The sequence below is a fragment of the Dicentrarchus labrax genome, unplaced genomic scaffold (assembly GCF_905237075.1).
Source record: "Dicentrarchus labrax unplaced genomic scaffold, dlabrax2021, whole genome shotgun sequence".
Classification (NCBI taxonomy): domain Eukaryota; kingdom Metazoa; phylum Chordata; class Actinopteri; family Moronidae; genus Dicentrarchus; species Dicentrarchus labrax.
Genome location: NW_026136705.1, coordinates 9,122,949 through 9,142,788, shown reverse-complemented (window position 1 = coordinate 9,142,788; position 19,840 = coordinate 9,122,949). Strand labels below are relative to the sequence as shown.

The 19,840-nt window shown below is 41.2% G+C and overlaps 3 protein-coding genes across 4 annotated transcripts; 1 reads left to right on the top strand and 2 right to left on the bottom strand.

The window, feature by feature from the left end:
• Positions 1-1,824: 1,824 nt before the first annotated feature.
• thap12a (THAP domain containing 12a) lies at positions 1,825-6,121 on the bottom strand. 2 transcript variants are annotated; one of them, XM_051401286.1, is made up of 5 exons: positions 5,926-6,121; positions 4,784-4,901; positions 4,484-4,582; positions 4,218-4,254; positions 1,825-4,112 (listed from the first exon to the last, which is right to left on the bottom strand). In XM_051401286.1, exons 1-5 carry the CDS (start codon positions 6,009-6,011, stop codon positions 2,287-2,289), a joined length of 2,166 nt encoding a protein of 721 aa, XP_051257246.1. In that variant the 5' UTR covers positions 6,012-6,121; the 3' UTR covers positions 1,825-2,286. The 2 variants fall into 2 exon arrangements, with proteins under 2 accessions (XP_051257246.1, XP_051257247.1); XM_051401287.1 differs by lacking the exon at positions 5,926-6,121 and adding an exon at positions 5,537-5,883.
• A 988-nt stretch (positions 6,122-7,109) lies between these two features.
• si:ch211-266i6.3 (cytoskeleton-associated protein 2) lies at positions 7,110-10,746 on the top strand. The gene is made up of 7 exons (XM_051401294.1): positions 7,110-7,225; positions 8,110-8,178; positions 8,299-9,116; positions 9,203-9,518; positions 9,604-9,664; positions 9,842-10,124; positions 10,241-10,746. The coding sequence occupies exons 2-7, from the start codon at positions 8,140-8,142 to the stop codon at positions 10,503-10,505; spliced, it is 1,782 nt and encodes a 593-aa protein (XP_051257254.1). The 5' UTR covers positions 7,110-7,225; positions 8,110-8,139; the 3' UTR covers positions 10,506-10,746.
• Positions 10,747-11,170: 424 nt separating this feature from the next.
• On the bottom strand, positions 11,171-19,172 carry stt3a (STT3 oligosaccharyltransferase complex catalytic subunit A). The gene is made up of 18 exons (XM_051401288.1): positions 19,092-19,172; positions 18,133-18,253; positions 17,981-18,041; positions 17,764-17,885; positions 17,426-17,571; positions 16,158-16,248; positions 15,963-16,069; positions 15,715-15,879; positions 15,354-15,534; positions 15,028-15,183; positions 14,803-14,894; positions 14,519-14,674; positions 13,789-13,977; positions 13,541-13,657; positions 13,361-13,463; positions 12,778-12,966; positions 12,336-12,451; positions 11,171-11,560 (listed from the first exon to the last, which is right to left on the bottom strand). The coding sequence occupies exons 2-18, from the start codon at positions 18,218-18,220 to the stop codon at positions 11,522-11,524; spliced, it is 2,118 nt and encodes a 705-aa protein (XP_051257248.1). The 5' UTR covers positions 18,221-18,253; positions 19,092-19,172; the 3' UTR covers positions 11,171-11,521.
• Positions 19,173-19,840: the final 668 nt, after the last annotated feature.

Genomic DNA, 19,840 nt, shown 5'->3' with positions numbered 1-19,840 from the left:
TCCCCAAAAAATGCTCTTTGCTTTGGTGAAGCTGAAACAACTAATGAGTAGTATTGCTTTTTTGCTCAGTTAATACGATGACAAATACATTATCCCTGCGTACATTTAAACTTGTTTTCAATGTATTTTTCAATTGATAAATATATTAATGGGCTATAGCCATGCTGTAGTTTTGGCTGCTGAAGAAACACCATCACCTTGTTTCCTCCAAAGTGTATGTTCATTTAAACTGTTTTGCATGGCAACCATAGTTCAGTTAAGAATCTCATTCAGTATTCATTCCTTATATTATACATGACATTACACAAGCATTAAACAAAAGCCTTTGACATACATTTAAACCAGTTCTGTCAGTACCTTGAACTGCAGCACTACTCTTGTTTTGACTTTATACTCTTTGATTTGGATTTGCAGGTTCCTCTTCTTCACTTTGTAAAGCAGATTTGGTTCATGTTGTTCTTACTGTTGCCCTCCATAAACTCTGGATACACATCTTACACATTCTTCAGTAGACCATTTAAATCTCTCTGATCCTATCTTAAATCACACCTTGCACTAGCTTTTTGTTGTTACCATGTGTCTTGGAAGAAAAGAACAATGGGTACACTGACTAGAACCTACAGTGTAGTGTGTAAAGATGTCTTTTTTAAAAAATAGTTTTCTGATATAGAAATACATCCACTGCTAACTGTCTATTTGCCAGTGCCTTTAGGGGATGCAATGTCTGATATAAAGATGTGCTATATTAATGAGTTTGACATAAACATACAGGAGATGGCCTGAAGCAATCTTGCTCAGGGTCCTGGAACTGGGACACCTAAATGATATATAGCAATCATCACAGCTCTGCTTTTCCTGCTATAATTGAAAATGCCTACAGTGAAAGTGGTTTAATTCAATCAAATACTGGATCATTTGGCATTTTATGGCTTTATTATACAAAAGAAAGCTAATGAATTCGAATGATAGAACCCTATGAGTCTGCATATATTGTTATTCGTGTTTTTTTGGCTGCAGATGATGGGTTATAATGCGATTCCTCGTCACATTTCATTAAATGGAAGAAGAACAACTGATGATAGCAACACAGCTCCCTTCTAATACACAAGGTAGAAGATTAGAGCAATTCACTTGGCAGAATCTTTCCATTGGAAATCAACTTCCTAAAGAAAATGGATGGAAATAAAGAAACAATTCAACAAACTCAAAAATCTAACTTTGATCCTGGTATATATGATTAAAAAAAAGGACGTAAGGCTGAAAATACAATATTAATATTGTGCACTGCAGTAAACAGTGTGCATAGGCCAAATGATTTTAGTCTTCAATCATGATCATCAATTAGATTTCACTATAGTAAAAGTTTGAGTCTCAGAGCAGACCATGACTTGGCTGTTTAGTCAAATGGGGGTGTATCTAAGAATGCTGGGCCTTATTCACAGAAAGAGACTTAAAGCGTCACACTAATTTGTCCTCATCTCCAATTCACCATGTACCTGAAAACATCTCAACAGAATCTAACAGAACTCAACACTCAGTGAATATTTTAGATATTTTAGGTTTGTGCTAATTGGCCGTCATATCCACCATGCTCCAGTCAGGGTTAACCCTTTGTTCTACATTTTACTTGGAAGGAATTTTTTTTGTTTTATTCTGCACATAAATGATTAAATAAATACTTAATCTAAATTTAATTTCTCATTCAGCGTGTCTCAAAAAACACCAGTTTCTGGATCATTATGAGTTTGTCACAGACCTTCAGAACAGGGCTAAGATAAAACTGAAAAATACTTAAATAAAATTTAGAATGACGACCACAAAACCTTATTAAACACAAGAGACTGCCTTTTATTAACATGTTCAGGGAGGGATTTATGTCTGATCCCCCTTATTCAATTGTTAAATGTCTGCAGAACGCTGGGTGACACAGTAAAGACACTTTAACAAGGCTTACATGAGTATTAACTTTTACCCTTAAAACAAAATAAATGCTACTTGTTTCAACAATAGAACGAAGAATTGGACAGAAAACGGCATGGAAAAGCACAACAAAAACAAAATGAACATCTGGAATTTATCAATGAATTAATGACACTTTGTAGTCAAGTCTATTGTTCTTTTACATTCTACATCTTATTAAAAAACACAACAGCCTATAAAAGATTCTACTTCACAACAAGGGCCAGATAGTAAACAAAAAAAAACCTACACTAAAGGAGGATGTTTATCAAGATAACACGTCCGCACGACTCATTAACCAAGCTGTGGATCATCTGTCCCGAATGCTTAACTACTACAAGACACCTCCTCCTGGTCCGGGTATGTCTTCATGTAGATCTCCACTACTGCATCCAGATCACACTCAACATCATAGTTCAAATTCAAAAGAGCAAGACTTTTTGATTTGAACTTGTCGGGCGTGTTCTCCATGTACATCTGGAAGCGCTTGTACGCCACATCGCAGCTGTCCTCCAGAGCCAAGGTAGGCACGATGCCGATCAGTCTCAGAACTGCGAGCATGTTCGGGAAGAACTTCACGTCAGCCAGCTGCAGTGTTTCTTGGAGACTGGAGGGCAGAGTCTCACCTTTGCCCTTTTTGCTCCATTTAACCCACCAGCAGTGCAGCTCGGCGGAGAGGGTTCCTGCATTAGGGATGTCATTTTTAAACACTTGCACGCTCTCTTCCTCGGGTTCAGTGGACTTGTGCTGCTCTATGACAGCAGGGACCAGTGACAGACATCTCAGAGCCTTCAGGTGGTCCTCACAAAAGAGTTCATTCAGTTCTTTGATGATGTGGTTCACCAAGGGAACAGTCAGATGCTCCTTGTAGTAAGTCTCCGGCCGAATGGCTCCAGATTCTGACTGATGCTTTCTCAAGAATGAGCGAGGAACCTTCACCGGGATCTCCATCGCAGTGGCTAGGTTAACGGCCTCATCGTTCCAGAACTCGTGATACACATCGATGTTGTCCGCCACTTCCTTCAGTGAGTGCAATACAGCTTTTAAACTGGTTGCAGCAAAGTGGGCATCTGTCGCTTTCCCTTGCACGTTCTTCCCAAATGCTCGTGTCAGTGTCATGGTGTTTTTCAGCACGACCAGTGCCATGACAAACTCGAAATCAGCTAGAGCTTTTGAAATCTCTAAGGCGTTGTGTGTGACTTGATCGTTCCACCTCATATCCTCGTTGTCATGCACGCTGTCCACACAGAGTAGCAATGCTTCTAGAATTTCCACAGCCACCTCAAACGCATCGTGTCGTCTGGTCCAGCTGGTTTGACAGATCTCCTTCAGTTCTTTGACCTTTTCCTCTTTGTCTGGGAAGAAAATAGAAATGGCATGCTCCAGCTCCAACTGCAGTAAAGGGGACTGACTGAAGAATGACTCAATCTTCTTAAGGGTTGACATGACGAGCTGAACCCCCGACAAAGCCATACCCTTCGCCAGTGACACGTTCAATGCACAAGTAGATCTTAGTGTGAGCACTGCCTTTGGATACCTCTCCATCAGTTTGGCAGCAACTGTTTTTATTTTACTAAAATGTGTCCCAGAGCAGGAGTGGGCTTGACCTCTACACTGTTCCATATCCAATCCCCATCTGTCAGTCATTTCAGACAGCAGTTTCTCTGCTAAGGCATCTCCATCTCCTTCAAAGGACAAGAATCCAACAAACCTCTCCCGCGGGCAGTTAGACTGGTCCACATAACGGACAAAGGCCGGGAGGTACCATTCTCCTGAGATCTTGACCAAATCATCAGTAAGTAATGAGAAAAAGCCATTTTGTTTAACTTCCTCCACCAGCTTACTGTGGATGCATTCCTCCCACACCTCAATCAACTGATTCAGCCGAGCTGAGGAGCAGCACTCCCTATTCACATCGTACCTCTTCTTAAGGACTTCATCTCCTCGATTCATGCGATATTCTAACAAGGCCTGAAAGTTGTTTGACCCAAGGCCATCCTGCTTACTATCACCAGGCCCTGTCGGAGGAATGCTTTGCTCTCCCAACAGTACAAGTACTTCAAATAATGACTTCAGATACTCTTTGTACTCCTCTTCCTCTGGGAGGGCCTGGACATCTTCCTTAGTTGTCTCTGCTGGAGACTTTTTGATTTCTAACAGGGAAACAGAGACAGTTGCACAATAAAAACCAAATCAATCATTCAGCTTGTGCCATTGTCAAGTGATACGTGTGTGTGTTGTTGTGTGTTTCTACTTACTTTTTCTCCCCTTACTCTCCATTTCATTGTCTATGGTCTACAAAAATAGTAAGATTTTGAAAAGTCATTACATAGAAACTATAAAAGTCATATTCATATTCAACCTTCTTCGCAGCCATTTTTGACATGAAATAGTAGGTCAAACACAGGTGTTACCAATGATACTAATCAAGGTTCTGTTCCATTTAGGTCAAACAGAGTCAGGGTGCTGCTATTGTATTGTCAAATTGGCTGCTTAGAAAAATTTTTAGATTTCTTTTACCCACCGTCTCTTTACTGCGCTTCACCTGCCCATTTTGAGGTTGGCTTGGCACATCGAAGATAGTTGGTATGGCATCATCCTTCAACACTGCACTCTGACCGTCCTGGAAAACAAAGTCAAGCCGGAAAAGTTCATTATATACAGCAAATATGAAGACTGAAACAAAAATATTACTTATGTTGAATTTGTATTAAAACCTACATTACCCAAATATTCACTATGCACAGATATAGTGAAGATTGGAAATTATATTAAAAGTATTGCAAACTCTGGGGTCACAGTGCCCTCTGCAGTTTGGTCTTACACTATGAATCAAAGACGTTTCAAAATGTTTTCCACAGAGTCTGTAGTATCTGTACAACTGGTCTGGTGAGCTGTCTTTGAGATCTTGCCTCTGGCATTTTTCAACCCACTTCTTAGACCTGAAAGGAGAAGTTAAACAAAACATTAGACATTTTGGCTTTAAGGCTATTTTAAACAACCTATCAACAACATGCTGCATGCTTATCCAATTTCCCAATTACTTGTAGCAATAAGTGAGAATCTAAAGGTAAATAATACATCAAAAACAAAAGCTTGAAATGTATAAAACAATCATATATTATTGGTTGATGACAACCTGCTGTTGACAGGTGTGGTTGTATAAGTTGTAATGCAGAAAGGCAATTCCAACGGGTTAGACTATCTTTTGTTTGATTTACAAATGCATGTTTTCCAAAATGCAACAAATATGCAAAGTATGGACGGATACATGCACATATTAGTACAGTTAAATACACCAACAAGAGAAGTCACTGAAGCAGCCAAGTAGCCAATGAAAAAAACTTTCTTTACTGGTCCTGCTGGGAATAGTAATATTTATTAAAATAATAATTAAAAAATAATTTTGTTAACAGTAATAAGTTTCCTTAACGATGGCTCTTTCCCATTAAGACTCCCAGTAAGTCAGTGAGTACCTAAATGGAATGCAGCCATTTTAAATGTTATCAATTACACGTGCTTTTTCCTCTAATGCATCACAAAATGTATGCTTATGGATTTGTCAGGAATAATATACCGGTAGTAGTGATGTACTACACGCTACCCAACAGGTTGTAACACTGGCTTTTCCCAACCACTGTAACAGTCTGTAACAGTCTTATGATGATCCAGATGTGATCCAGATGTGTGCTGAAAAGAGCACGGGCACGTGAACCTGTCAAACTTTACAACTTTTGTGTTGAGAGGAAAATAAGTAGCCAACAGCTTTAATAAAGGACGTGCTACAAAGCGGAACAGCAGCATTAATTCTTGCAGAAACAAAAACTCGACGATTCAACCAAAGTTATCCTTGTTGAAAAAAGCCCGCGTTGTCGGGTTTAACTAGAAATGAGAAACAAACTGTTGTGGGTAGTTTGAGAGCTTCCTGTTCGCTTTAGCATCAGTATTAGCATTAGTTAACGTTACCTTTCTGGATCCTGCGGAAACCGGAACAGTGGCTGTGTGTCGGATTTGCCGCTAGTACAGCTCGGCACGGCGCAGCGACTCTGCATTATGAGTCTGTATCATTAACAAGTTTGTTGAGGTGCAATTCTTTCGAGGATAGCCAACTATGTTGCTAACGCTAGTTAGCTGTCAAGCCACCTTCGACAGCAAGATAACTTCCGATTTTTGCTTTCAAAATAAAATACATTGCGTTTGAGTAACAAAATGAGACTGCCTTGTGTAAAAGCACACCTGTTTTTTCCTGCAAAGAAGCCCATTCTATTATTCACAGGCCCCTTCAATAGTCCCACAGACTAATAACAATAATCTAGGTTATGCTTTTTGTTTTTGGTTGTAATTTAGATTTTATTTTGAAGGTTAATTCTCTTCATTGGTGAAATCACTTTGAGCTTGATGTATTTAACAACGTGCATCAAAACCGCGCGATTCGTTTCTTTCCCATAATCCTCAGCAGTCAGAGCCCAAAGGTTGTCAACATGCCGTGGCTTTATTCAAAAAATATTCCTATTATTAATATTTTGTGAAGTTTAATTCATAAAAGAGAAACACACGCAGTCGTTATTATGGTCATCACAACTGTAATGTATGCATTTGGAGATTGTGTTCAAAATGTCATTCTCACTGTAATGATGACTGACCTACAGATCCAATCTCTTTATAAGACAGTGGAGGTGTCCATATATTATTTGTACAGTCATAACTACATTATATTAAGGACACACACCAACATAAAAAAAAATAAAGAAATCGTACTAATCTGTATATATACATATATATTTTGCTCTGGCAATGTAAAAGCCTGTGTCCCATGCCATTAAAGCCTGTTTGAATTTAATTATATTGAATAAATAATAAAAGTAGTTGCTTTCCCTGATGATGTGACCTCGCTACTGGAAGTCATGGCTGATTGTCATCAGCTTTTCCAGTGGTTGTCGCGGCTGTCATGTGTTGGGCGTGTAGCTGTTTACAGTGACCAGTATTCGTGGAATCCTATTTAGTTTCAAACATTCAAACAGAGGATGCTGAAAACAGTGGGGTGGAAGAATACAGCCAGTCTTCTTCAATTCTCGCGTAGTTTTCCAGACACCCTATTGGTTAATTCTGTTATCTCGCGAGACTAGCCTAGCCAATTGCAGCGCAGCAGCGCCAAGTCAAATCGGCTGGTTTTTCCGCAGGGAGGCAAGAGAAGTGTTTTGCTCCGGGGTTGAGCTACTTTACAGAGGTTCCCTCTTCGTGTTGTACTACAAAAGATAACAGCAGGGTAAGTTATGGATTATTTTAACGTTATTTAAACACAGGTATAGTTAGAGTTCGCACACTTTGATAGAAATTACGGCCCAGCGTACAGTTAAGCAAAGCTAACACTAACGTTTACTCGTTTTTATATCTCGTGTCAGCTAACGTTAACGTTACGCCAGACCACTTTAGTCAATGCGTGCTAATATTAATCTTCCTTTGCTTTTTGATAAACATAACGTACAGAACTACTGAATATATTATAGCATATGAGGACATTATAAAGAGTAGATGTTATTTACGGAAAGGCATGTTCAAACTAGTCCATACAGAACCGTGTGGCTGTAGGTTTTCAGGAGCCCACCAGGCTCGACTCATTTAATCAGCTGATCTGATCAGTCCAATTATTAATGTTCTTGACTGGCTGGGACACCAACCTGCAGCCATACGACCCTTGATGTGGACTAGTGTGGACATGCCTCAACAGTGTGCAGGAGTTTAGTGGGCAGCTATAGCTGTTGGGCGTAATAAGCCCTTACTTACAGACCAAGTCTAACCTTAGTATGCTACATGATGTCAATGAATAAGAGCTATTAATATCACTCTAGAGATAGATAGATGGATAGATAGATGGATGGATGGTCAATTTCAGACACACAATTATTATTTACCATTGATTGGTACATTTTAGTATCTGTCAGTGGCTGTAGATGTACACATTTTGAAAAGTAAATTTACCACCCTGAGAAATATATACATTTTCAAAATTTGTACATCTACCAGCCACTGACAGATACCATTCAATCATTAGTAAATCATTTGTGTCTGAATTTGACCAGCCACTGTCATTTTACCAGCATTTGGCTGATGCTAATTTCCAACCCTGGTACTGCTTTGTTCACCTTCCAGAAATCTCCACTGTCTGGTTGATGCTTCGCAATGGAAAACATTGCAGTTTCAAGACGGAACCTCAAGAAAGTAAGTTATCATATGAAATACATGTCTTATGTTGACTGCTAACTAAGTTATGTTCAGTTTTTTTAGCTAAAATTCAGCACTTAATTCACTCAATGGTCTTGTTGTTTTAATTTATATTAGGGAAACAAGGAAAATTCTCAGCCAGCAAATGGAAGCAAGTCCTTTATCAAAAGAGATCAGACGTCTGCTGTTCCCTTTCAACTGAATAGCAACAAAAAAGAGGAAACCGTGGCAAAAAATGGTCCTCTTAAAGCCATGGTCAAACAGATGGACACAAGGTCAACGTCTGGTGAGGCTCTGAAAAAGTTAAAGACCGTGCAGAGAGATGGGAAAGGAGCTTCTGTTACTGATGTCAAACGACAAACACATAGCCAGGCTTTCCTCACTGAACAGGCGGTGAAAGGAAAAAAAATAGTAGAAGGGCCAAAACCACCAGCTGCTGTGCCACCGCCAAAATCTGCTCTCGGCATGTACAAAGGCAAGATGGTAGAGTCAAAAATTGGAGCCATTTGGAAGTCAGGGGCCACCATGGGCAGGACAGCTCCAAAACCATTAGCACCCAAAACAGACAGCCAGAGGGTTGGAAATGTGACAAAAATCAGGTCCAAATCTGTTGCTGACCTTCCTGGGCATAGCACACAAAACCCTGCACGGACGAGGTCCAAGTCGGTTATAGATAGACCTGCTCAGGTGTCCAGGCCCGCTGTCACCAGCCGTCCTCCTGCTGGATTCTGCTCTGCTCGCCCTCCTGCCAGAACCGTCCCAGCAACACTAACCAGCACCAGTACCAGAAACACTAATATGGCTTTCACCAAGAGGAGTGGGACTCAGAACTCAAAGCCAAAGATTCAAGTGACAGAGAAGAAGGTCAACAAACCTCCTGTCTCAAGCACCATCAGCCAGTACAGATTTACCATGGAAACTGCAGAGGAAAGAAAGTAAGTTTTTCCTTTGTATATAAACTCTTGACAATAGTGTTGGTGTACAATAGAAATGTTCAAAAATGTTTGTGGTTCCTCTGCAGAGCGAAACTGGCAGAGTGGCTAGCTTCCAAAGGCAAGAATTTTAAGAGACCAGCCATGACAGCAAGAACACCCTCAAAAACCAAAGCCCCTGCAAAACCCGAAGCTGATCTCAAACCACAGTCTGCACCTTGCAACCCTGAACCTGAATCCAGTCTGGTGGCACAGAAGGCAGACTCTGCTGCTCACTGTGCAGATACCCAGGAACCAGAACTAACAACACACAGTCAATCTCCAGTGATCATGAACACCACCCTGGACCTGCTGGAAGACTCTGATGCAGATCTGCTCATTGACCCACAGGACAGAGTGGATGATGTAAGTGAACAGGCAGGGTTTCTGTTGCGGTTTCAAAAAAAGTTCCCTTCCACACCGATAAAAATCATCTTTTTCGTTTTGACAGATTGTTGTGAACCTGTGTGATGCTTTAGATGCCATGGCAACACCCTCGAGATGCAGTGATGGTAAGCTCACCTGTGTCTTCCCACTGTGGCCTTTGTTTTGGGCAGAGTGGTTTATTGAGTGAGTTCTTGAAAATAACTGATCGACTCAGGTCACTGAGATTCGTGGCCTAACAATGAACACTAGTTACTCTATACAAATGCTTCTTACACCAACACTCATCGTTTTGTTTCCATTAGATCTTACACAGGTGACAGATGAGTGCAATGATGTTGAAGTGGAAGATAGTGAACCAAAGGATGAAGGTAAAAAAGAGGAGCTGAAGAATGAAATGCCTGAGGTTGTTAGCGAGCAGCCGAAGGTAGAGAAAGTGAATGATGGAGGGGAAAGTGATGACCAGAAAGTGGAGACGGATGATGATTATGAAGGAGCAAGTGATGATTGTGTGATGGAGACCACGCCACAGATGGAGGATGCCTCAGTAGTGAAGTACAGCGTGAAAACCACTCCATACCTGCAGAGGTGAGTCCATCAACTTACTTATGCAGCTATTGATTTGCCTAATAATTTCAATGATTTCATTAAGTCATTTATTTTCACATGTAATACAGTAGTATCTTCAAATATCCCTTGTTCAGTGTCAAGAGGACAATTGAAGAGGATGTTGGCAGAAGTGCATCGAGGAGAAAGAGCAACATCAAAGATCTGAAGTTTCTGACCCCCGTACGCCGTTCCTGCCGTATCCAGCGCAAATCCTCCCGCCTGCCGACAATGCTGCTCGATCAGGATCCCTGCGTGTCGTCACTGGCAGAGTTGGTGAAGCTGGATGACGATTCAAACGCCTACATCTATAGAAAAAACCCTGCACTTCTGAAGGATCTGCCAGACCAGCCTGGACTGTGAGGAGCTCTGTATATGCGTGCCATTCTTAAAAAAAGACTTTTCAAATGTATGTTCTTGGAGCTAATGGACACTTTATACTGTTACTTTTTACTAATCTGAATGGGCAAAGAATTTTAATTGTCATTTAAATCATTTTATCCTTTTGGGAGGGTGGGGACATAATTCCTGTCTAATTCTTTTCTGAATGTATTATAGACTGCACTATAATTCACTACAATAAAAGAATGTTGTCTTATCTTAAGTTGGGCTTTTATGTATTTCTAAAGTGATCTCTTTATCATACAGCCAACATACTGTACAAATGACAACACTGGTCCCAAGAGGCATGAAGATCCATTAACGGACAATTAAGTTCATTTTGGGAGCACATGTGGCAGAAGGATGCCATGCAAGTAAATATTCTCAGTAACAGAACAGCCACTGGAATCTTTAACCTTCATTATGAAGGTGTTGGGTTCAGATTTTATACAGCAACCTGTTGCACCAGCTGTGTAAGTTCAAACTTGGTCTAGTTATAATATAACTTACTGTAAATTAATACATTTTATTGAATTCCTAATTGTAATTCAGTAACAAGTTATTCTTTCAACCAGTTATGAATATCTGGGATCCATAACAGCTGTCTGGATGAACGTAGTTCCCACACAAATAGAAAAAAGACAAAGCACTATTTTATCACGTTTAATCCCACTTTAATTGACCACATTGTAAAAATCCAAAAGGCTCTTAAATGAGCACTGCTTTCTTTGACTGCTTCATGGCAATTACACTTCCTGACATCAGACTGGACGTTTTGACACCAGCTCCCTCTGATCCCAGATGAGACATTTCATTATAACAAAATAAAAAAAATGAAAATCATCCACAAAAAAGAAAAAAGAAAAATCTCTTGGATGCAATTTTCTTCCCCAAAACAAAAGTATAAAAAGTACTCTTTTCCCACTCATCTGCAGACCACAGGGGAAGGCGTTCAGTGCTGTGTGCTAAAAGGCTGTTTTCACTGCTGTCTGAAGGTTTTATGTCCTTGAAAGACCCCGGTTGTCCAGATCTTTCACCTAAAACATGGAAAGCAACACGTCGTTAGAAAGTCCTCTATTACAATGTTCAGTGTTCATATGTGTTTATATAGTCTTTTGTACTTGTACAATGGACAAGAAGAGCTTCATATAAAAAAAATAAAAACATAGACTCAACTATCATCAGTCTGACTTGCAATGTATTCCTAGTGGAGCTGCAACAATTATTTTCAGATTATTCTATTGGTTAATAGGTTATTTGTTTGCCCCTATGAAAAAAAAAAAAAAAAAAGGCGTCACAATTTCCAAGAGCCCAAAGGGATGTCATAATGTCTTGTTTTCCAACTAAACCTGAAGCCATTCAGTTTTTACTATGATGTAGGCACCAGTACTGGTAAATTCTCACATGAGAATCTGGAACCATCAAATGTTTGAAAATAATGACCAAAAGAGTTGTTGATTAGTTTTCTGTCAATTGATTGGCTGACCAATTGTTGCAGCTCTGATTCCAGTTTTAAGCGCATCTATCTATGCCTAAAAATTATGTTTATTTTATATACAGGTCTCTCTTGAATACGAGATCCCAATCTCAATGAGACTACCCGTTTAAATAAAGGATTAAATACATAAAATAAAGAATTAATTTGATCAATTTACCCTTCTGTTGTTTTCCCTCAATCTGCAATGTCTATAAAACTGATTTCCAAAGAAAGAGTTCCAGAAGATCTGACCCTGACCAGAAAACCAATCTGGGGTTCCAAACCGTCCTTACAGACTGATTGATGATATGTCACATAAAAGTTAGCCATTTTACCTTGTATATCCTAACCAGCCAGTGCTCTGTTGTGTAGGCCTCCTCCAACACATCCAGTTCGAAGTCTTTGTTCCCAATCTCAGCGTTTCTCACTCTGTCATAACCAGGGGGGCGCTCTGCAGGGGAGATCATGAAGATCATCAGAATTACAGTACAAGAGGATGTAGTTTTATGTAGAAGGACATGAATATGTATGCATTTGATATTTATGTCTTTATGTCTAAGCACAGAGCGCCTGATATCTACTGCCGTTATGCTCAGTCTTGCTCCGTAATTTTTGCAAACAGTTCTGTCTCACTATGAATAAAATATATTAATGAAGGAGTTAATGAATCATCCTAAACTGTCCAAAATGCTTATTCACAGTATGCCTGTGATTGCTAGGTGAAAGCAGGTGATGCATGATGACCAAGAGGCCACACTCAGCTGTACAGTTACTCACTGGCCTCTGTGTAGACCTGGCCGAAGCGGTAGTAGCACATCTTGTACATGAGGCAGTTGAGCAGGACGGGCGAGCCCTCGCGGTCCACTCTGAACTCTCCGGTGGGAGTGTAGTAGTCGTGCTCCTTGATGTGTTTGCCTGTGTCTGTGCTCCCCCCGATACGGACCATCCACAGAAACTTGTTGATGTCTGTGACACAGACAGAGATCCGTTAGAGAAGTGGTGCTGATGCCTTACACAGTATCATGTCTCATTATTCTAACTATTTAGTGTAGAAGTGAGTTATTACTGTTAAGCTTTTCATTATTTATAAGGTGAAATCGAATCACATCTAAAAACAAATTCACCAGCCAAGGGAGGATGTTTACACCTCCTTATACACACCACCACATGTAAAGAAATGCCATTAAATGTGTGGGTGTAACATTCAAATAGCATACCTTAAGCATTGCGAACACACTATTAAACCCAAGTCTATTAAATCCAACTGTGTGAAACAACTATCTATAGTGAGAATGTGTCTGTAGTCGGGCTGCTTTAAGAGCCACGCTGACCCTCTGATCTACAGATGCTTGGGACGTACCATCTGAAGAATAGCCCGTCAGTCCTCCAAAGATGACCAGGACATAACTGACATCCAGCTCCCTCATGATCTCATAGGCCCTCTCTTCTGTGGATGCCATGGCCTAGGGAACAAACAGCAGCCCAGTCAGCACAGCAGCCCTTTATAAAGAAAATTAACCCCGAAGGCTACCCAGCTCACCTGTCCCACTCTGGAGATGTGTGTGTTGTTCCACGTGTTGTTGTCCACTAGAATGGTTCGATTCGCCATGGCAGTTATCTGATAGCCATAATCCCACCACGACATGACTTTGGCATCCTTGAAACAGAAAATAACTTAAATAATAGAATGAAAACCATTTAATGTAATCATTCATCAGTTCATTCTTAACGCTAGTCAACAACTCCTTACGGGTTGACTTATTCTGTATTTCTTTGGGTGAGACTGACCTCAGGAGTGTTGTGGCGGAGCCAGTAGTAAGCCTCTCTGAAGTCATCAAAGATGATGCGGCTGCCATCTCCTCCACGGGCTGACAAGACAATTGAGGGAGAGGAGTAGGCTTCGCTGGTCACCCAGGTAGAGTGGAAGGTGTATGTAATGAGGAAGAAGGCCATGACCAGAATCATCCCACTGGCAACCTGGTAGGAATATACAACGCAGGATGTGATCAGGTTTTACCCTTCTGTCTGTGGGACCACCAATGTGCTTTTATAAAACCTCTCTGCTATGCTTCTTTAAATAAGAATATAACTGCATTTTATCATGTGTACAAGACAGATGTTCAACTCTAAGTACCAATAACACTCCATTACAAGTCCTGCATTATTACAGAAGTAATGTTGCCAGCTAAATGTACTCATGAGCCTTGAACAGGCCACAAGAGAAATCAGAAGGGTCATGAGATGATTAATGGGGAGAAAAAAAAAGAAAGACTAAGTTCTGCCACGCAAAACTATATATATTTAAAAAAAGTACAGATAGTAGTTAAGTATATTTCCACCACAGGAAAAAGAACATATTCATGGTCTCTGAAACCATACTTCAATACTTAAAGGGAATACACAGGCTATGTCCCAACTCCCAATTAGTATGTAGTGTGGAATTTGGACACAGCTATAGCTTTGTACCACCCTCTAACAGCTATACTAGCACTCTCAACCAGCCTCTCAGAGCTCCTACCTCATTTTTGATGGGGTAGGTGGAGTCCTGTTGCTTCTTGCTCTTCTTGTCTGGCCGGCTGACATCCAAATTCTTCATGTAAGTGGTTAGCACCTGGGACACACCAATGCCTGACAGGATGCACATGACTGGAGCCAGAACCAACATCAGACGCACCTGAGGAGTACATTAACCCATGTGATGTGTAAAGTAAGTGCAAATTCACTTTCCTAAATACATGTTCAATGCTGGGAATGTGACAAACTTCCAAAAGTAGAGTACATGTAGCTGTGTACAGGACGTACCATGACAGCGGAGAAGTACATGCTGGTGACTCCGTACATGATGATGAAGATCCTGGCGTCCGACAGGTTGTTGAAACAGTAGTAAAGACCAACTGTAAGGAAAGGGAAGGTTAACTGTCAGTCAAAACCCCAACAGGGATACACAATGACTTGCATGATAAATGGGAGTGCTCATACAGTATAAACCCTTGTTACTCTGCGTGTTTCTGCTGAGTGTACACTTGCCTGGGAACATGAAGACCAGCAGCTGGAGGTCAAAGTAGTAGGAGGACCAGGTTGTGGGCTGGTGCTCAGAGACAGAGGCGATGATGGGGATGTTGTTCTTGGCATAGGAGGGGTCCAGCAGGGAGTAGAAACGACCAGTCCATGGAGAGATTTTACCTGAGGGAAATATACTTTTGGTCAGTCCAAAGCAAAAGAACCTCAAATCAGTTCCTCACAAAAGCTAAGGAGAAAGTATGGAAAGAGTGAAGAAAACAAACAAAACAAAACAAGGGTTTTCCATCCACTACGCCAATGTATCTACTGGTGCACCATGTCAACCCTCTTACCAGTCAGCATGAGAACAGTGCCCACAGACAGCAGGATGAAGCCCACCAGGGAGATGACGCTCTTGAACAGCACCTCAAATTGCTGGGCATTGAGTTTGCTGCGTAGGTAGTCCACAAAGGCATGGATCTGGCACAAGCCGAACACACCGAAGGCTGCCATGTGCTCTGATGACTGCACCGGCTGGTACATGAGAGAAGATGGAGAGGGAGGTGAGCTAGTTGTCGCAGAACAGAGTGACACAGGACTTATCTCCTTTGGCCTGATAACAATACTATGACCTTGGCAATTCAGGCAAGGGTTTTTCTCAGAGGCCCAACTAGAGCACCTCACGTGACATACGGTAGTACTTTTTCGACTTACCTGGAAACCAACAAAAGAGATCTGCATGGAAAGGATGGTGCCCAGGCAGTAGACTGTGCAGTAAGCCACGTAGATGCGGTGAGAGAAACGGCCTGTGAGCATCAGAACCAGGACGTGGAGGGGGATAAGGTTGATCAGGAACACGTAGCCACCCCAGGAAGAAACCTAGATACACACAAACACCTTATCAAGACCTCAGTAAAACTCAGTTCATTTAGTAAAACATGCACTTTTTTCCATCTACTTACCATGTAGAAGTAGGCCAGTGCGCATATAGATGACCAGTACACTGACCCTGTTTTGACAGCCTTAATCCACATGTAATAGGTCAACAGCATGCAGAAGATGGCAATACCTGAATAAGATAGCACAGAGGGATTTCATTAACATTCTTCTGGTGATATTATCTTTAAATAACATTGCTATACGTATCAGGTGTATACCTTCATTATCGTAGGAGCCAGCAACAGAACGAGAGATATAACCTGGCACCACTGCGATCATGGCGGCAGCCAGGAGCCCAGCACCTGCATCCTACACAGACAATATATATTTAGTGGCAATAGGATGTACAGTCATATTTGTGGAGATCACCACAAAGTATATTAAATTCATGCACAACATTCTAAATAGGCAGTCCAATGAGATTTCCCATGAAGAGCTGCAGCCTGTTGCACCAGCTGTAGTTATTACGTTGTGATATATGCATAACTAAAAAGAAAAAAGTGGGATAAGTTACACCATAACAACTAAATAGTTATGCATGTAAATCATAAAATACCTGAATTAAACTCACTAATGGTAGAACAGCATTTTTTCTGCCACACAGCATCCTTTTTTCATCAATTGCAACTATACTGCAACACAGTAATCCAGTAGAAACCTAATTATTGATAAAATATTTCAATAGAGACACCAAAACTAATGGGGGATGAAACTCTATCTTTGATCATTAATTTGGCGCTTGTCTCATGTTATGACTGTCAAAACTAGTTAGGTTACGGCCCAAGTAATTGTGGTGCAACCAATTAGTAGCTGATTTAGTTACAAACTAACTAGTAGTTACTGAACCTCTAGTGTTGACCTTACACCCTAACTTCGTAGAGAATTTAAACATAATTGGTGCAACCCACTGGTTTACTCGTCCGAACGAGTACTGGTCATCCTGTGAGAGTGCGAGTCCATTCTGGATCAAAAGCTCTCTTTTTGCTGTCTACTTTGCTCTTTTTAGAGCACAGCATGTGAAATTACTTTTCTTTGACTTGCTTATTTCTCCGACTGTCTCTCATCTTGTCTCCCCTGTGTCACATAAGCTGTGTGTGTATGTCACTCAGCAGAGATGCAATGCACAGATTTGATTGGCTGAGTAGCCAGTCACGTGGGATGAGTCTGGGCCAATAAACAAGTTCTGTAAAGGCTACAAAAACTGCACCGGTTAAAATCCAAATGCTCCGGCATGCTACAATGACTTCTATAGCCTGGTGTTTACCAGGCAGAGAGAAGGAGGGAAGTATCTGTGGAACTTACTACAAGAAACAAAACATAAGGATATCTCTGCTGCTTTGATTTTGAACCTTCTTTTTCTTTTTTTAAAGACGTCTCTTCAAGTCCCTGAATTTGTGCAAGTTAAATTGACGGAGTGCCCCTTAAAAGAAATATTATTTAGAACTTATTATAAAATAGTTTGATGTATTTTAGTATGTGTTTTTACCTTCAACTCCTTGGTGAAGTGGTAGGTCACTATGGCAGTGAAGGAAGAGAACAAGGGAGCCAGGAAGACACAGACATTACGGATGTCAATGGTGATGTGGAAAAAATGTAGGACGTGGTACAGGACGGCAGACGTGATCATCAGTCCTGGTGAGAGAGGAGAGAGGGAGAAAAGACGTGAGGTGTAAAAGCAGACTTTCTACATGAAGCCCATTGACATCTCTTCAGAACCGTACACACTTGAACTGCTCTGCTTTTGATGTCAAACAACCCAGAATAAAGTGTGTGAGCCCACACTGATCTACTTGTACTGCTGCTTTCATTTTCTCTGACTCCTACCTGGATAAATGGTGCCACCAATGATCCTCCCCAGAGGATACCATGCCCTGTCATCAAACCAGTTGTGAAACTTATAAAATCCTTCTTCAGCCAGGAAGCGGGTCGTACGGTAGTTGAAGTACCTGGAGATGGAGTGAAGGTGAAGGTGAGACAGTTCTTTACAGAGGAAAATGTATTACCAATTGTTGGAGATGACCATGACAGCAGTGGCACTTACGGATCAAACTCATGGATGACGCTTTCAAACCTCAAGACGGAAAAGAGTCTGGTGGAGAATGCTGAAGAGAAGAAGTACATGGATCAATGCTTCACATCTGTTCTTAGTATTCTGGAGGCCATGCTGCTGTGTATGGGAGGAAGAGCACTCACAGAGGACAGCGGCCATAGACAGGATAAGCAGCTTCAGCAGTGTGTCCTGTTTCTCATAGGACAAACGCAGGAAGCCCAGCTTGGTCATTTTGGCGAGGTTAGGGACAGCTCACCGTACTACCTAATGGGAGAAAGACAGGCACTGTGAGACACAAAAAACAAAACAACAGGAGCTGTGAGAGTAAAAGAGGTCCAAACAGGAGGAATGTGGAGAAAAGTCCAACACTGCCTAATAATATAGGTTTTATATTTAGAAAAAAAAATCCTGCAAAATAAGAACATCTTTTCATGGGCAGGGTTTAAACAAGCCAGATACTCAGAAGAGAAAAGAATCAAAGTGTTTTAGTCAACTGCCATGTCCAGCCCAACCAGATAAGGCCACGCACTACGATGTGGCGTCAGGAACCAGGAAGCACCCACGATGGAAAACCTCTGCAGGGATTTGTGCCTGTCTTCTTCTTCTTCTTTTTTGTTACATTTTGCAAGTTTTTACAAAGTGAAGACACAAACCATCACGCTCAACAGAGCTCTAATCAATGCTAACTTTCAAAGCAGTACTACCAGAGCGAGGCTGAAGTTAGGAGCACTGACAGCTAGCTAACCAACCTTTCCGACCTCACAGAGCAAGGGAACGAACAGCTGCAGATATATTAACCAGTGAGTTATTAACACGCGTCATGTGCACACTCAAAACGAATGCACGCATTGATGTTAGCTCAGACAGCATCAGGCCGGCGAGTGTTGATGCTGCTTCCATCCAGTTCAAAGTGTGAGGAGCTAGCTGGGCTAACCTGCTAGCGGCTGTATAATGAACACCCTCGCCCCGCACCTCTTCTCTGACTGCTGTTGAAAACATGAGGGACTCCTTCCCAAATGGCAGCGGGACAACAGCCTACAATGAAAACTGTTGCTCCTAAATGAGCAAAAAGGTTTAATATTTGATGTTGAGTAAGACTCACCCGCTCCGCTCCTGTTACTCATACACTATTCACACACAACCTTCACTGAGACCTAAACCCGCCCCAATCCCGCCACGGAGCGCGTTTATTGGTTGAGCGTCAGTCAATAGTAATCCCATTGAAATCCGATTGGCTCTTTAGCTGTCATTCAAATCTGGTTCCCTACCTTGTCGCTGTAGTGTAGTGACGTGTCCTTAGTGAGGAAAGGAAACGTATCGCCCCCTACTGGTGTAAAACTATCAGGACTATAATTTCAAAGCCAAAGACAATAGATATTAACAGTTAACTACATGAAATTATAACATTAACAGCTGGTTCCATAGTATAACATCAGTAATCTATCATCTAGAGCAGTGGTTTTAAAACTGGGGGCAACAGGGGTCCTTGAGTGGGTCATAGGGGGTCCTCAGCAAAAGGAGGAATATATTATTTTAACTTCTACCTCACTTTTTGTAGGTTGGAACAAGGGAATAAACAAGGTTGGCTGTTTTTATTGATAGTAATATTTATATTATAGTGATCCTAGTTTGATCAGTCTTTGACTGTGAAGACCCTTCATACCTAAAGGACCCGGGAGCCCCAGGGGTCCTTAAGGAGGCACCCAGAAAAATGATGATTTTACCTTTACTATTATTTAATTGACTGGAAGTTAGCACAATACAATAATGAATTATAATGACTTCTGTTCATAGGTTTCCCAATTCTGTCAATAACGGCCAATCTACAGTATAGATCGTTATGGAATATCA

Bases quoted from the DNA above. Each gene is read 5' to 3' on its own strand.
- thap12a (XM_051401286.1), bottom strand. From the start codon at position 6,011: ATGCAGAGTCGCTGCGCCGTGCCGAGCTGTACTAGCGGCAAATCCGAC. The intron at 4,902-5,925 runs GTAACGTTAACT...TTCTCCTTTCAG, and splicing joins TTTCCGCAGGATCCAGAAAG to GTCTAAGAAGTGGGTTGAAA. The intron at 4,113-4,217 runs GTAAGTAGAAAC...TTTCCCTGTTAG, and splicing joins GGAGAGTAAGGGGAGAAAAA to AAATCAAAAAGTCTCCAGCA.
- si:ch211-266i6.3 (XM_051401294.1), top strand. From the start codon at position 8,140: ATGGAAAACATTGCAGTTTCAAGACGGAACCTCAAGAAA. The intron at 9,665-9,841 runs GTAAGCTCACCT...TGTTTCCATTAG, and splicing joins ACCCTCGAGATGCAGTGATG to ATCTTACACAGGTGACAGAT. The intron at 10,125-10,240 runs GTGAGTCCATCA...TCCCTTGTTCAG, and splicing joins ACCACTCCATACCTGCAGAG to TGTCAAGAGGACAATTGAAG.
- stt3a (XM_051401288.1), bottom strand. From the start codon at position 18,220: ATGACCAAGCTGGGCTTCCTGCGTTTGTCCTATGAGAAACAGGACACA. The intron at 18,042-18,132 runs GTGAGTGCTCTT...TCTTCTCTTCAG, and splicing joins GTCTATGGCCGCTGTCCTCT to CATTCTCCACCAGACTCTTT. The intron at 14,895-15,027 runs GCAAGTGTACAC...CTTTCCTTACAG, and splicing joins GCTGGTCTTCATGTTCCCAG to TTGGTCTTTACTACTGTTTC.